General features: G+C 45.7%; 1 protein-coding gene across 4 annotated transcripts in view; it reads right to left on the minus strand.

Moving 5' to 3' along the window:
• Positions 1–1776: 1776 nt before the first annotated feature.
• Positions 1777–16315, minus strand: part of RGS19 (regulator of G protein signaling 19) — a 30815-nt gene continuing 16276 nt past the window's right edge. Inside the window, exons 2-6 of one of the 4 annotated variants that reach the window (XM_020981670.2) lie at positions 10720–10821; positions 10394–10515; positions 8844–8918; positions 8357–8591; positions 1777–7834 (exon numbers count right to left, since the gene is read on the minus strand). In XM_020981670.2, coding sequence (XP_020837329.1) covers positions 7646–7834; positions 8357–8591; positions 8844–8918; positions 10394–10515; positions 10720–10749 — 651 coding nt within the window. In that variant the 5' untranslated portion in view covers positions 10750–10821 and the 3' untranslated portion in view covers positions 1777–7645. Of the gene's footprint in view, positions 7835–8356; positions 8592–8843; positions 8919–10393; positions 10547–10719; positions 10822–16315 lie in introns of those variants that run through there. The other 3 variants (XM_078149924.1, XM_078149923.1, XM_078149922.1) reach the window with 3 other exon arrangements.

Raw genomic sequence — 16315 nt, forward strand, 5'->3', positions numbered from 1 at the left:
CTTTCTGCCATTACTTTGCCCTTTTGCAATTCCTTGATGTGTCTGAGTCTGTGATTCTAGGAGCTTTTAAAGCACCTCATCTGGGGCATAGTGTGTACTGCAGTCATGGCATGCCAGCTTCCCCATTTCTAAGCCTAGAAGGCCTGTGACCAGGCCCTGCTGCCCCAGTTCTACATCACATCCCAGCAAGCTTTGGGCAGAATTCTTGTTAATGCAGAAAAGATTGAATCCCCAGGACTCTCAGTCCAATCAGAATGAATGTGAGGTAACCTGTCTAGCGGTAGAGCTGCAGCCCGAATGGGTGGCTTGGATTCAAGGAGTCTTATTCTGGGGTCTAAGAAGAGATTCTGTTGATTCCTTGTATAAGGTCTGTTTGGACATACCAACCTGGCAGCTGCTCTGGATACTTATTTTGGCCTTTCTGCTCATGTGAGAACACATGTACTTTGGAAGCCACGCATTACGCACAGGGGATCAGTTTGTCTACTGCTCCTCTGCCCCAGAGCTAATTTGTAACATTTTGGGAGTTTCAAGTATCAGGAATTTCATTTTTCCATCTGCCCTTTCCCCTTCCCTTAAAAACTGGGTACTTGGAAACTGGTAACTGGGTAGGTAGGAGTGTGTGTGTGGGAGGGGTGGCGGGGGGGGGTGTGGGTGTGTGTGTCTGTGAGAGAGAGAGAGAGAGAGAGAGAGAGAGAGAGAGAGAGAGAGAGAGAGAGAGAGAGAGAGATTGAGAATCATAGATAGGCAGATTGTTTCATTTTCCTCTTGGATTTCCTGCTGTTGTAGAACTTAGTTTGGAAGCACTATACTGCCATTGGCAAGACTCCTGGTAAATGCCCCCCACTCGTTGAGGATGCTTCAGGAGGCTGTTGATACCAAAATCAATCAGATATCCTCATTGATAGGGGCAGATTGAAGATGTGAAGATTTTTTAGGGAAGCATTGTTATTCCTCTGGTATGGGGGGCATGTTATTCTTAATAGAGGTTATCAGAGCTGTGTCCTGAGCAATGCAGGTTAACGGTGGACTAGATACGGTCCTAGAATCCACAGCTCCAAGATTCTTCAAGAGAAGCAACATAGAAGGAAAACCAACATGTGAGGATACTCAGACCCTCCACCAATGTGTTAGGAATTAGACTGTTCTGGGCAGCCTTTGCCTGTGCAACGGAGAATGAGACCACCCGCTCTGTGAGAAAGCTGACATCTCTGCTACTCTTCTCACAACAGGAGGCCCTAAAGCTGCCGCCCGAGACAGATGAGCAGAATAGCAGTAGCATATGGTGCTACAAAAGGATGTGGTCATGGCAGCAGACCACTAACATGAGCTGCCAGTGATGGGCTTCTACCTGACCCACTTTGCTGAGCCCTCAGGAAGCCCAACTTTTCCCTGAGAATTTGCTGGGCCAGACAATTATAAAGACTTCACGGGCTGGGGTAGAATCTTGCAAAGAATAAGGTGATTGGGGCACCTAGGTGGTGCAGTGGATAGAGCACCAACCCTGGAGTCAGGAAGACCTGAGTTCAAATGTGACTTCAAGATACTTATTAGCAGGGGTAGCTAGGTGGCACAGTGGATAGAGCACCAGCCCTGAAGTCAGAAGGACCCAAGTTCAAATCTGGCCTCAGACCAAACTTACTCAGACCACGCTTACTAGCTGTGTAACCTTGGGCAAGTCACTTAACCCCAATTGTCTTTAAAAAAAAAGATGCTTATTAGCTGTGTATTTAAGTCACTTAAACTCTGTTGCCTCAAAAAAAAATATTCAGGTCCTTCACATGAAAATTATTGTTCAGTTTAATTCAACAACACCTCAGAGGTAGCAACCAGGTTACTTAAGAAAACATAAACGTAGGGGCAGCTAGGTGGTGCAGTGGATAGAGCACCAGCCCTGAAGTCAGGAGGACCTGAGTTCAAATGCAGCCTTAGACCAAACACTTGACACTTACTAGCTGTGTGACCCTGGGCAAGTCACTTAACCCCAATTGCCTAAAAAAAAAAACCAAAAACATAAACGTGTTTAAATAACATAAGGAAATTTGCATTGAAAAACCAAGCCAGAATAGGTTTTGCCACCAGAGGTTGCAGAACAAGCAGGCTGTGTACCAGTTCCCAAACCCCGATCCCTGGCACAGAGGAAGTCACAGAAGGCATGGGATGAGGACAGGAGACTTGCATGGCTATCCCAATGTTTCTGAAGTCCACATTTGTCCTGGGGAACTTCAGGTTCTTATTGCCTGCCCTTGGTTTCAGGAGATGAGGGAGCAACTCCTTCACAAAGCACTACCCCCATTCACTCTGTTCAGTGCTATGCTGGCTTCAGAGCCGGAGGTATGTGAGGACTTAAGCCTCATGTTGACTTGTTGGCCAGTTTCCTGATTTAGGAACAAGGGGAATGAATGGTTTTAGCCATATTGTAAAGTAATGCCTTTAAAAAATTTTTCCAGTGGCGAATTATCTAGGTGTAGATGACCCAAGTTGCTTGCTTCCCCTCATCCTCTTGTAGTTTGCTTTTGGACTGCAGCATTGCTCCAGAATCTAAGCAATGAACAGGTTGGGAGAGGGAAGGAGGCAAGTGATCTGATGAATTCACAGGAAGGTGGAGAGATGGAGGCAGCTTGTGAAGCCTCAGTGAAGTTTGTGATTCTCTAGGATTCTTTGCTTTGTTTGGCCTTCATACCTCTGCAGATTGTGGAGCATATACTACATCTTGTTGCCTGCCAGGGCATCCTAGAAGCATCTCTTGGCCAAGAAAGGTCGGGTCATCACAAATGCACAGGGCTTATTTGAACAGGGGCATTGGACAGAACACTTTCCCAGGCCTTAGAAGTTGCCCACAATGTTAGCCTCCCAGAGAATGCCTGGAAATGCTGGCCGAATCCAGGAGCAACCCTTTTTTAGCTTACCCAAGGCTGAGAAGGCTGCTGCCCTTCTCACATATGACACATAAGCTGTGGTCCTGCAGGAACCATTAATATGAGGAAGTGTCTGGAGTTTCAGCCATTGTGTCAGGCAGGAAATCGGGCTATAGTTGGCATTTTCCAGCATCTGTTGTATCCCCGGCAGTTTAGGGCCGGGAGGAAGCTGTGGTTTGTGAGCTTGTCACAATTGGCCAAGCCTGCATGTGAGGAATATATGTGCGTGTATATTTATGTGTGTACATATGTATACACATGTGGTTTTTTTTGGTGTGTATATATATGTATGCACATGTTAAGTATAGATATATGTATGTATGCACACAGAGGAAAGAGAGGAGAGATATGGGGGCAGATGAAGTGATTGTCTTTTAGGGTTGCATGGAAATTTTATCAAAACCCAGAAGGTCCCAAGCTACTGACCTATCAGGACCAGGTTTTTCTGACCTTTTTTTTCTGAATCTCTTTGCCTCCAGAGATCTGCCTGTGTGCTTTTCAGGCTGAACTACAGGTCAAGCACATAAAAGGTTGTGGAGATTCTGAGTCAGAATGAGTATTTCCTGTCCTTACAGGTATGGCTGTTATGGTCTTCCCTCACCAATGTGAGGGAATCACTGACACACATCTCCTTGGGTTCTTCTGGCCCAAAACTTCACAGGGAATGTTAGGCTCTGGCTATCTCATCAGTGATGAGATGACTAACATGATTTCTTGCTAAGCTTTCATTGCAGTTAGGGACATGGCTTATCAAATGTGGCTGGGTTTTTTGTTCTGGGACGTCGTTGCTTTAGTAGGGGAGGTTCAGCTGTCCTAAAGTGGCTTTGGGCTACAGTGGTAGGTAATGATCTCCCTCCATCATTGGAGGTCTCTGAGTAGGGGCTGGATTCCTACTTATTGGGCATGTTATAGATGGGATTCATACTGAGGATAACAGTTGACTTCTCAGGTCCTTTTCAGCTCTGAGATTCTCTGACCCTAAGCCTAATATACATATTTTTTTTTGAGATAACCTCATGAAGTTCCACTACAGTGCTTTGATGCCTCCTTGTGGCATGGAAGTGACCCTGAGTTCTTATGGCTGTACTGTATGAGCCCAAGCTCTGGTACTAATTACCAACTTTGAGTGCAGGCTCAGTAAGACTGACTGTTGTTCAAGGACCAGCCTGTCAAAGTTTAGAGAGGCTTATCACCAGAACATTGGCCAGTGAGTTAATGTTTTTCCTTATAGCAATCGGCATTTCACAATGGCTGTTAATGGTGGCACTGTGTCATAATGGAAAGAGCCTTGGATTTGGAGTCAAAGGCCCTTAGTCTGAATCCTGTTTTTTTCCTTTCACTTTTTGTGTCATTTAACTTCTCTGGGCTTGTTTACTCATCTGTAAAATGAGATGACTGGACTAAATGATCTCTCGGGTCCCTTTCAGCTCTCAATCTGTGATCCACTAAGGGGCTGAGATTGTTATCTGAATGAATGGAGGGACTAACGTGCTGAGGACATCATAGGTCCCTGAATCATTGTTTCTAGGCTACCAGGTCCCTGAAAGGATGCCCTACCTAAAGCGAGGTGCATTAAAAAACATTTTTATAGTTAGATTAGAAGGTAAAGTAGACTTTCCCCAACTCCTGATGTCACTCAGAATGTATCTTGATAATATATGTAAAACACTTAGCACAGTGACTGGCACATAGTAGGCACTATATGTTAGCAATTATTATCTCTGAGTTAAAACTCGGGCTCAACTAATATTGATGAAAGAAGGGTGACATACTGGCTCTCCCTCCCCCTCCCAGTTGGATGGCATAGCTGAACAAGAGCCTTGTTCATACCAGTTGGGATATATCAGTTAAGGGTCACCAGGGAATCCTGATAGAAGAAATTTGTTTATGCAGCTAAATATATCCCAAGCACTAAATGGAGGAAAGCCCTGCTTTTGGATATCTGGACAGAAGCATGTCTGTCTGCTTCTTGGGGAGCAGTCTTGCCTTCTGTGTGTGACTGCTTTGGACCCATCGCCCCTGAATGTCTTCTGCATTACAGCCAACCAGTCAGATCCCCCCAGGGCTAAGGTGCTTGCCAGGAAACGAAGGATCCTAGTCAGACATCTGGCCTGTTTCTGTGGTCCGGGGTTGTTACTGTAAAATGATATATAAGCCAGCCTCATCCTGGACATTCTCTTGCCTCAAGGCCACACTATGTCTAACCTAGACAGATGAAAGCTTCTCTTACCCCATTGTAAAAGGCATCTATGAACTGTAGGTGAACCAGTTTGATAGATAAGGACCAGGAGTAGCACTTCTTTAGGGCGGGACTGGGTCAGAAAACTAATTTAGAGTTGGAAGGCCTGCCCCCTGGTGGTAGCCGGAGGTAGTGTTGGGAAAGACGGTCAAGTTTAGTAAGCTGGTGAGTAAAAGGTACATCCTCTTCTCCCCAGGGATTCTAACCCGAAGGGCTTCTATGTGTTTCCCTCAGCCTTCCTTCCTCACCCCCTACCCTGCCTCCCATTCCCATCCCTGCAAAGCCACCAAAGGGGAAAGAAAGAGAAGCTATTTTTGTTTTTGTTTAAAAATATTTTCAATAAAAAGAACATCCTAAATTTGGGGGAGATAAATATTAAAACCATGGTTTCCCCCCACCTAAAACATACAGGAAAGACTATTGTTTTCACAGCCTGGCAGACTCAGAAATGATATGAAAATACAAAAAATACTTGAGAGACCAATAATTTTCTAGGGCTTGATTAGGGGATCAGTGGTTTCTTCCTGGAATGGCTGGCACAGGGGTGGAGAGTTGGGAGTGTTGCTAGAGACAGCCTGAGTTTTTGAGCAAATGGTTTTTACCTTACAAAAATATATCCGTAAGTAGACTATATTCCTCATCAAAGACTTTTCTTCAGTGACTTGGCTCCTTCCCCTGCAAGCCTGGGAGAGGGGGAGGGGGCCTGTATATTCATTTATAAATTAATGGCCCTGTGGTCTCTTTCTTTACCCTACCTCCCCCATAAGAAGTCTGCTCAAGTTGTGTCCTCAAGTTGTTTCCCCAAGCAAAGCATTCAGGGTCTACGAGGATCAGGCTCAGAGCTCCAAAGAGGCATCTTCAGAGGCCTGAGTTCATCTGGCTCAGGGGTTGAATTTCTTTCTGATGGCCTCTCAGAATTTGGCACAGAACTCTAGGCTGGCTTGGATTGGAAGGGCGAATAAAGTGGGCAAGAGCCTGGCTGGCTTCTAGCCCTCTTCTTGTAAGCCAGGTGTGAGACACTACCCATGTGCAGTAAAGGGGTGGGGGAAGGGAGTCCAGAGCCACAGAGAAGAGGAGGGTGGGGGTGGGGATGGGAAAACAGGGAGCCTGACTGGAGGCTACTGTGGGGGTGGGGGAAGGAGTGCCAAAGCATTTACCCAAAAATGGTTAGTTAGAACTACCCAGTCCCTGCTGGCCAGCATGAGAAAGAAAGACTTCTCAGCTCAGGGCTTGGGCAGAGCCTCTATTACAGGATCATTCTGCCTCCTCCCCCTTTCTCCTTTGCAGCTTTTCCCTGCCTCCCCAGGGCTCTCTCCTTTTTTTTTTACCCAGGGCCTTAAAGAGGACAGATGGGAGGAAGCAGGGGAATGGGGATAGATAGTTCCTGTCTCTTGGGCATGGCAGGATCTCAAAGCCACGAGAAATTACCACCAGAAAACTGAGGTGTGGTGGGGGTACTGTCCTGGGGGGCCTTTCTTTGGGGGAAGACACGGCCTTAGCTCGAATACATGTCTGTCTTACCTACTTCCTACCAGAATCCTGCTGCTCTAGAGGTGGAAGTGGGTGTTGGGTGGTAGTAGGAGCTTGGTCCTTTAAAAAAATTTTTTTTAAACTATACTTTAACATGGAGATGGGTGGGGGGGGAGGCTAAAGAGAAGGAGGACTTTAGGGCTGCAACCCTCCACATCCCCGAGTTCAGTGTCGCTCTCAGCATGGTGCTGGCCTCAGCAAAGGCAATGTAAACTTGACACTTCTTTATACAGAGACTTAAAAAAAAATAATACTAAACCTTCCCTTCCTGGGGGGAGGTTGTTGGCCAGGAGACAGGACTAGAGGAGGGAGCATAAAGTGACCATCTAAAAAGAAAAGCAGCAGGTTCTGCTGGTTAGGGCTGTCCTCCGGCCCTACGACACCCTCCACTGCTCCACTCTGCCCTGAATAGCCAGTTCTCCTCCTGAGAGCCCTGTGGGTCCCTACGAGGGGTTCAGTAGTAAAAGAGGCATTGTGGTGGTGTGGAAAGAGCACTGGACTTGGAGTCAGAAAACCTGAGTTCGAGTCTCTGCTCTGCCACTTATTAACCATGTAACCCTGGCCAAGTCATGTAACCTCTTTGAAAGCCTCAGTTTCCCAATCTGTAAAATGGGGAAAATACTTGCAATACCTACCTCCCAGAGTGGTTGTGAGGAAAGCGCTTTTGTAAACCAGAAAGCGCTATAGAAATGGGAGCTGTTATTATTAACAAGAAGTCAGGCCTGAGGTTGTGAAGATAACTTGGTCCAACACTGTAGTACAGGTAGTGGGCAGTGACCTCAAGAGACAAGAGGACAATTCTGTGTGGAAAAGCTTGAGGTTTCTCTAAGAGAGAGGGCATAGGCATAACTGCCCCCTTGGTCCCATTTTCCAGAGTGGCCAGATCTCGTCCCTCTAGGTGTTGTAGAACTAAGAGTCTAGGCTGCCCTCATCCCTTCCATGGGGAGGGAAGGCTGCCCTAGGACTCAGAGGAGGATCTCGAGGTGCTGAGGAGCAGGGCTTTGTAGAAGGCTGAGTTCAGGAAGCGAGGGTAGGAGTCCCTATGCATGAGGGTGTAGATCTGGAGCTGGGCATCATCAAATGTATGGGATGATGGCTCTTGCATCTTTTTGTTGATGACCTCTCGTACCCTGGAGTCCAGGCTCACCTGAGTATGAGGATTACAGGTGAGCATGCACTCCCGGTACCCTGAGGCTTACATGGGGGTTGGGGCTTACCTTCCCCAGAGGCCAGAACACTGGTGGCCCCCTCTCCTCCCCTTCCCTCCCTGGGGCTGGGCAGGATCGCACCTTCGAGAGATTCAACCTTACTGGTCTTTCTATATTTTCCCCCTGCCACCCTCCAGCTGACTCCTCACTGGCAAAATGGGGGGGGGGATTAATTTTGGACTAGTCAGATCAATACTTGTCTCCCAGTGAACAGGCAACATTGATAAAGCATCTGCCAGATAATGACACCATCCATCCCATCACCGCAGTCCCTCTTTGGGGCAAACACAATGCCAAACATTAGCAGTGATCTTGACCCAAGAAGGGATAAATAACCCTGTCCTGGCATAGAGGGGATGAGAGAGAGGAACACAAGGACTAGGGAATGAGGGCAGGACCCTAGGGTGGGGAGGAAAGGGGATACTGAAGTTATTGAGGGCTCTGGGGGCCCAAGGCCGCACCTCTTTGGGAGAGAGGATGGAAATATAGTCCTCGTAGATAAGCCGAGCCTTCTCATCAATGGCTTGCTTGTTTCCTTCTCCCTTGAGCTCCTCACAGGCCAGCCAGAAGAGCATGTTCTCCTCACTGTATTCTGTACGAAGGAACTCCCGAAACACATTGCGGCCAGCAGGATTCTTCATTAGCTTGTCAAAAGACTTTGCCCAGCTCTGGACCTCTTCTTGGCTGGGTTTGGTGCTGCAAATGTGTAAGTCCACATGGAAGGGATAGACATTTGTGAGGGTATCAGCTGACCTTTATTCTCCCATCACCAGCTTTCTCCACTCCCCTCATTCTCCAAAGCTATTTTGTTTGGAAAACTGAAATTCCCCTCAGAGCCAAAGTCAAGCTTCCTGACTGCTGAAACTTGCTAACCCTACTGTGAAGTCCCCCAGGGAAGAGAGCTTCCTCCTCCTCCATGACTGTGGGCATGTAATGGGAGAGAATTACCAAGTTTCACAGTTGGGGATGGTCTCCAGTCTGGTCTCTCTAGAGGTCTTCCAAGCCCGCTGCCGATCTTCATTCCTGATGGTGAGATTGAAAGGTAGTACCAGCACTCAGCACACTGCCTTGGTCACATCCACCACCCCCCCCCACACCCATACTCACACAGAAGCACATATGCAGATATAAGCATGTGGATTCAGACACATGCTTACAGATATAGGAGCACACATGCCTAGTCATACATAGACATACTCAAGACATGTTGCACATACTCCCAACCTAGGCTCATACATTCTCACCTCATATCTTCTGTAAATGAATACTCCAAGCAGGAAGGGCGAAATTCTGGAACCCAAGATTCAGGCTCCACTTCCACGAGATTTCCCTAGAACTTGGGGTTCCGGTGAGGAGAAAGAGCATGCCTTTCTGCCCCTGCCATCAGTAGTCTTTAATTCCTTCATCTGGCCTCAGCATGGTTAACCCCTTCTTCCTTAGCCTTCTCCTTCCCCAGGAGTAAGGCCAGGCCTCAGGCACTGAGGATCTCATCTTCTCTAAGAAGACTTCCTCAACTTATCTAGTCCAGTAATCTTTCCTTTCTTTGGTATTTTGAAGTAGTTATATAACATGGAATTATAGAATGACAGACATGGAAAGGGTTTGGGAGATCATCTAAATCTAAACTCTCATTTTTAGAGATGGATAAAAAGATTAACCAAGGAAAGAAGATGACTTGTCCAAGATCACACAGCTAGTAAATGGTGGTGATGGACTTCAAATCCATAGACTAGATCATATGATGTAGCACTTGATCACATCTTACTCTTTCCTTTAAATCTGCAAGAGCTCAATCTCTTCATTGACTGTCTCTTAATGACAGAGACAGTTGCTGCTCCTCATCTGTTTTCTCACGCCTGGCAACTGCCCAGGGACATGACCCCCAATCTGCTCCTCTTGTTTTCTCAGGACTATGAGTTCACCAAGGGTGAGGATAGAGTCTGTTTCTTCTTTGTCTCACCCCATTCCTGTCATGATCAGGTATGGTGGCAAGAGGGATGAGATAGCTCAAGAAAGGGCTGGACCTGCAGACTCCTAAGGTCAAATGCTACTGAAGTGTGTTTTAACTACTCATTGGATTACCTGCTTTCCTGCTATACTATCAGTCAGGAGACCTGAAGGGTAGGTGTGCTGGGGTCCATCTTAGGATTATTGTTGGGGTGACTGGTCCTGGGGTCAAGTGTTAGAAGCTGTTCTACCCAAAGGAAAAGGGATAGCTAAGATGACTCCTAGCCTGTGAGTGTAAGTGTAATGACTCATAACCATTAAAGAAGCTACCTCATGGATGTTGGAGAGTACCTGCCTAGGAGGTGCTGGTGTCAGGATGGCAGAATAACCCCATTCTAGATACTCATTTATTAAGGCCACCACATATGCAGCACACACATACACACAGAGACACACACATTTTTTTTTAGGCAGTTGGGGTTAAGTGACTTGCCCAGGGTCACACAGCTAGTAAGTTCAACACACATGTTTATATGTAAACAAACACATACCATGAACAGCTGCAGCAGCAGCACCAGCAGAAGCAGCAGGCATTGGGCCGGGAAGGAGCCAGAGGGGCTGAGTCATTTCGGGACATAGATGGGGGCCTGTCCGCCTCCTCAGGCTCTGTGTGCTGGAAAACAAGAATAAGGAGGCCTGGGGCCCTGCCCCAGTGTCTGGTTCCCCCCAACCCTAGGGTTGATCTTTCCCAATGTATGGATTTTCCCAGCCTGAGCAGCTCATCTTTCCAACTTTCTCCTTATTCTCTGTATCCCAAGGATATGTTGTAACCATTTCCCTGAAAGGGCAAATTGAGGTCAAGGTGGTGTTCTCTCACCTGCTTCCCAGCCTCATCAGCTGTTGGCATGAATGGGCTGTATTTGTCCCTAGTGCTCCTTCCACTTTGGGCCCCAATGCCCACACTCTTTGGTTAAACGATCTGGGGAAAATAGAGAAATAGTCTTAGTACTGACCCTCCTTGCTGAACCTTCCTTTGCAGAGGGGCGCTCTTGGAATAAGGCCCTCTATCTCTCCCCCCAGAACATAATTTCCCCCTAGCTTCTGTTCCTTTTCCTTACAGGGAAAATGGACTTGTTATAATGACATGAGAGTCTGGGCTGGATTTGCAGAGAGGGATACTCTCTCTCCTTTATTAGAGCAAACTCTCAATCCTAGCCTGGGCTTCCCAATACCCAGCCAAGAATGTGATCAGCCTGGCTTCCCAAAGATAAGGAGAAGGCACTTTGGGCTCTGCTGTTTTGGTTATCCCATTATTCCCTCCTTCATTAGTCTGAATAATTCAGAGTGGACTGTATTTGACCCACAATTGGTCTCGTGGGAGAAGGAGGGGACCACCTAACCCCTTACCTTCTCCCTCCCCCCTCATGACTGTTCTTTAGAAGTGACTTCTGTTTATCCAGCTCAGGCTCCTGACACATCCCTGATCCTTGAATGACAAACAGTGCTTAGGTGGGGTCCCCAATGTACTCTCAGGCCTGGCTCCCTCATTTTCCTTTCTCCAGAAGCTATGACATAGTGAAAAGTCAAGATAACAGAAAGCAGCTGATGTAGGATTAGTAGTGAAAAGAGAAGAAAAAGGAATAGATGAGAAGTAGCTGGAAGTCAGAATGCCTACCTCACAGTGAGTATTGTTTGGATCAGAGATAACATATGTGAAACACTTTAGCTGTAGATGTCAACTATTTTTTTTCAGGAGGGCTGGTCACACAACTGAGGACAATCACTGCAACTGGGAGGGCGGGGTTGACTAGAATCTGCTCATTGCAAATCAGAGGCACCTGACTAGCACTAGGTATCAGAAAAAGTTGAAATGCCCCAGAAAAAAGGTGTGGAACATCTAAAAAAAAATCTAGAAAAAAAATTTGGCTCAGAATTCCTCCCCACAATTCCCCTTTCCCCCCAACCCCCTCGAGCCTGAGGCTGTCAGGAAGAGTAAGCAGCAAAAGCCACGTTGGAACATGGTATCTCAGTTTCAGCAGGTAAGGAGAACAAAGGGAGTATTCTTGTGGATAAAATGTGAGCTAGTCTCATTACAGCAGAAGGTGAGAAGGCTGGAGCAATGGCTGTCTGTCTGAAAAGACTGAAGAAACTCTTCAGGGGAAGAGCAAAAAGCCAGAGAGAGGCAAGAGGCGATCTTAATCGGTGTCAAGAGGATGAAAGAGTGTGACAGAGAAGGATGGGAAGAAGAAGGACCATGGCAGGAAGCTTTTCCCATAGAAAGTGAAGCAGGGCTTCAGAAAGAGGAAACGGCTTTCAGTGCTCCACTGAATGGTGATAAGGAGATAGAGGCGCTTCCAGGGAAGGGCGCCAACCAGTACTGGCCATAGGAAGAAGATATGAGTCTTGATAGATAGTGACTCCTTCCAGAGGGCTGTCAAGGTGGCTACAAGTCAGCCTGATAATAAATAACTGGGAGGTGCCATAAATCACAGACCATTAAACTTGGAAGGGACCTTAGAGATCATTTTGCTGAATCTCCTCATTTACAGGTGAGAACATTGAGGTCTTGAGGATACATTGCTTCTGAAGGTAACACAGTATATGAACCTGGTTCTTATGACTCTTCCTGAAGCTACTCAGACTTGATGACTACTATTCACTTTTGGTGATTTGTGTAGAGATGAATGATATTGACAGAAAGGCCCTCTAAAACACTACTTGGGATTATGGTGTCGTGGGCAGTAGTTACAGGCAGTGGTCATATTTTCATCATGGATGCAAATTAAAGGTAAGAATGATGGCCAGGAATGGAAAATGTCTGAAGAGGACTGGTAAACTATATATTTTCTTGCATATCTGTTCAGGAGGGCCTTATGTTTCAACTAGAAAGGGAGGGGGAAAACTGTTCATATTATTTACCAAGGCAGATGGTAATATATAATAATCTAAGCACTTTACAAATATTATCTCATCCTTTTGGCAACCCTGGAGGGTGGGGGAGATAGGTGTTATTATCCCACTTTACAGTTGGGGAAATTGAGGCAAACACATTAGGTCACTTGCCCAGGGTCACACAGCTAGTAGGTATCTGAGGCTGGATTTGAACTTGGGAATTCCAACTCAGGCCCAGTACACTATCCACTGCACCACCTAGCTGCCCTAGATACCACAAATGATATTTTACCTGCAGGTATAATGCAGAAGGAAAGGACTGGTAATTTGACAACATCAAATAAAAGCAACAGCAATAAAACCCAGAATTTAGATGGTTATACACAAAAAATATGTAAAACAGACATAATGAACTAGATGATGACAGAGGTATTGGTGAGAGCTTGTTCTTTTCTTTAAGGCTAACTTGCTCAGTAGGATTTTAGACATGATGGTTTGTGGCTCAATGATTAGAATATGGCTATGAAAGGTTACATCTTATTCAAGAGGATCAGACTAGGCAAATGTGAAGGGTCAAGCAGCTTGGTACTTCAAAAATGTGGGGTCCTAGGTGGGAATGCAAGAGTCTGAGGGGAGGAAGCCTGGTGGAGAACATCTGGGTGCCGATCAAAGGAGGAAGAAGCCGGTGATACAGTACATACTCTACTACAGGCTACTAGGTCATGGATGATGCAGATGATGAGTTCCTGACAGATGACCTGAAGACTTGGAAGCAGGATGGAACTATAATGGGGGATTTCACCTAGACAATTCATTCAACAGGGGTTAAGAACTGATTAAGCTCTACTGTGTGCAGAACACTATGTTAGGTGCTAGAAGATATGGTGGTAATGGTGGTGGTGGTGGGAGCAGTGGGTGATTGAAAAGCTCAGAGAAAGCTTGAAAGCTTAGAGAAGACTTATCGTTGCCCTCATGAAACTTAAATGTAGGAGGGCCACATAGCACAAACATACACAATAATACATGATAGGTGAATTGGAGAGTTGTAAAACAGTGTTATATGAGATTTGAGGGGAACGATTATTACTGACCATAGGGCATTAGGGAAAAGCTTCCTGAAGGAGATGGCATTTGAATAGGGCTTTAAAGGATGAGGAAGGCCAGAGGAGGACAGAGGGCATTCCACGGGTAGGGTAGGTCAGCCCACTAGTGAAGAAGACACAGGAGGCAGGGTTAAAGAAATAGCAGGAGGGTGAGGAATCTTTGAAGCAGTAAGGGGAGGAGAAAGAGGAACTGGTAGCTGGAGAGGGTAGAAGAGTCAATGGAATGCATTTTCCCCCCTTTTTTTTTGGCTAGGCAATGGGGTTAAGTGACTTGCCAAGGGTCACACAGCTAGTAAGTATCAAGTGTCTGATGCCAGATTTGAATTCAGGTCCTCTTGACTCCAAGACAGGAGCTCTATCCACTGTGCCACCTAGCTGCCCCAGTGGAATGCATTTTTAAGGACTGGGGATACTCAACATGTTTGCAGGCAAATGAGAAGGGTCATTGGAAAGGGAGAGATTGAAGACATAAGAATGAGGCAGTATGATTAAGAAAGCAAGCTAAATGAGAAGAATACTGCTTTCTTAAAGCCATGGGGGACATGGAATGGGTGGTGATGCTAGAAGTTTTAAGGAATGGAGGAGAATGACTGAGGGAGTTGATGTCAGATGGCCTCAATCTTCTCAGTGATGCAGGAGGCTAGCATCATCTGTTCTACGTATAGAAAAAGGATAGAATTTGGGGGAAGGGAAAGGAGAGAAGAAAAGACATTATGGGGAATGAGATAAAGAACTGGTAAAGTTAGAGTAGGATTTCTGAACAGCATCCAGGGCCCAGCTGAACTTGTATAACATAAATTTGTGATGGGAGAAGTCAGCTGAATTTGGGGATTTTCTTAAGTAATACTCAACAGCTGTACTGGGGAAATCACTGAATCTCAGACATGGAAGGGACCTCAGAGGCCATCCAGTTCATCCCATACCAGAACAGGAATAGCCATAACAACATCCTCAACAATTAGTCCTTCTTATGGGTTCAATGACAATTTCTACATAGACTGCCCCCAAATCTACATAGCCACCTCTAATTTCCTATGTGCTGTCTTGTATCACCAACTGTCTGCTGGCTCTCTCTACCTGGACAGCTCATAGGAGCCTCAAACTCAACATGTCCGAAATGAAGTTCATTATCCTCTCCTCACCCCTCTTCCAAACTTCCCAATTTCTGTCATAGTCTAGTCATCCAGGTTTATTCCTCTCTTTCTCTTCCCCCCTCCTCTCTCTACCCCATCCAATTAGTTGGCACTAGCTCCCCAACATCTTTCACATTTGTCTCCTCTCTATTTCCCATTTGTTACCCTTGTCTGGACTATTTAAAATAGCCTCCTAATTGGTTTTCTTGCTTCCACTTTCTTCCTCTCTCCAATCCATCCTCCATACAGCTGCCAAATGAACATTTCTAAGCTACTGGTCTGACCATATGTTCCACATGATGGCTAATTAAATACTTCAAAATGGCTGTCAAATCTCCACAAGGCTTCTTTTCTTCAGGCAAAACACCCCTAATTCCTTCAACCAATCCTTCTACCTAATGATTTCCATTTCCTTCACCATTCTGGTCACCTTCCTTTGAATGGGTTCCTGTTTGTAAATGTTCTTTCCCAAGTATGGTACCAAGTTCTGAACACGATAGTCCAAATGTGGTCTGACCAGGACAGCACTAATCTAGCCATGTGGGACAGGATTTAGAGTCAGAAGGCATGAGTTTGAATCCCACCTTATTTGTTAGCTGAGACACCCTGAGCCTCAATTCTCTCACAAATAAAATTCAGGGTTGGGTCTAGATAATCTTTGAATTCTTTGAACTACAAGTCTCTTCCAATTCCAAGAAACTTACCTCTAGACATTGGCCTCTCACTGTAGCCTGAGACTGCTTCTACTTTTTTGGCTGCCTCATTCCCTTAACTCATATTGAGCTTGAGATCAACTAAAACTCTTAGATTTTTTTCCCACAAAGCTGTTGCTTAGACATGCTTCTCATATCCCGTAATTATGCAGTTGATTTTTTTTAACCCCAACGTACGACTTTGCATTCATTGCAATTACATTTTTTCTGATTAGATTTATCCTATCATTCTAGTCAATTTTCTTTGAATCTTGACTCAAAGTTCAAGTCTCACATCAACCGCAGATGTTATCTATGCCTTCATGCAAATCAATGATAAAAATACTGAACAGCACAGTGACAAGGGGATGAGATCCTTGGGGCTCTCTATTGGCAACTGACCTCAAAGCTGACATGGATCAATTAAGAGCTAACTTTTCTTCAGGTCTGTCTAATCAATCAGTTCTAAATTTACCTAACTGTATTATGTAGCCTAAAATTCTCCATCTTGTCCACAAGTCTTTCTCAAATGCCTTGTTGAAATCTTGGTATCTTATATTTCTATGGCATTCCCATGGACTACCAGGATAGTAACCCTGTCAAAAGAAGAAATGAGGTTCATCAACCATGACTTGTTTTTAAGGAAGCTATTT

The sequence above is a fragment of the Phascolarctos cinereus genome, unplaced genomic scaffold (genome assembly GCF_003287225.1).
Source record: "Phascolarctos cinereus isolate Bilbo 61053 unplaced genomic scaffold, phaCin_HiC Scaffold_2;HRSCAF=192, whole genome shotgun sequence".
Taxonomy (NCBI): Eukaryota; Metazoa; Chordata; class Mammalia; order Diprotodontia; family Phascolarctidae; genus Phascolarctos; species Phascolarctos cinereus.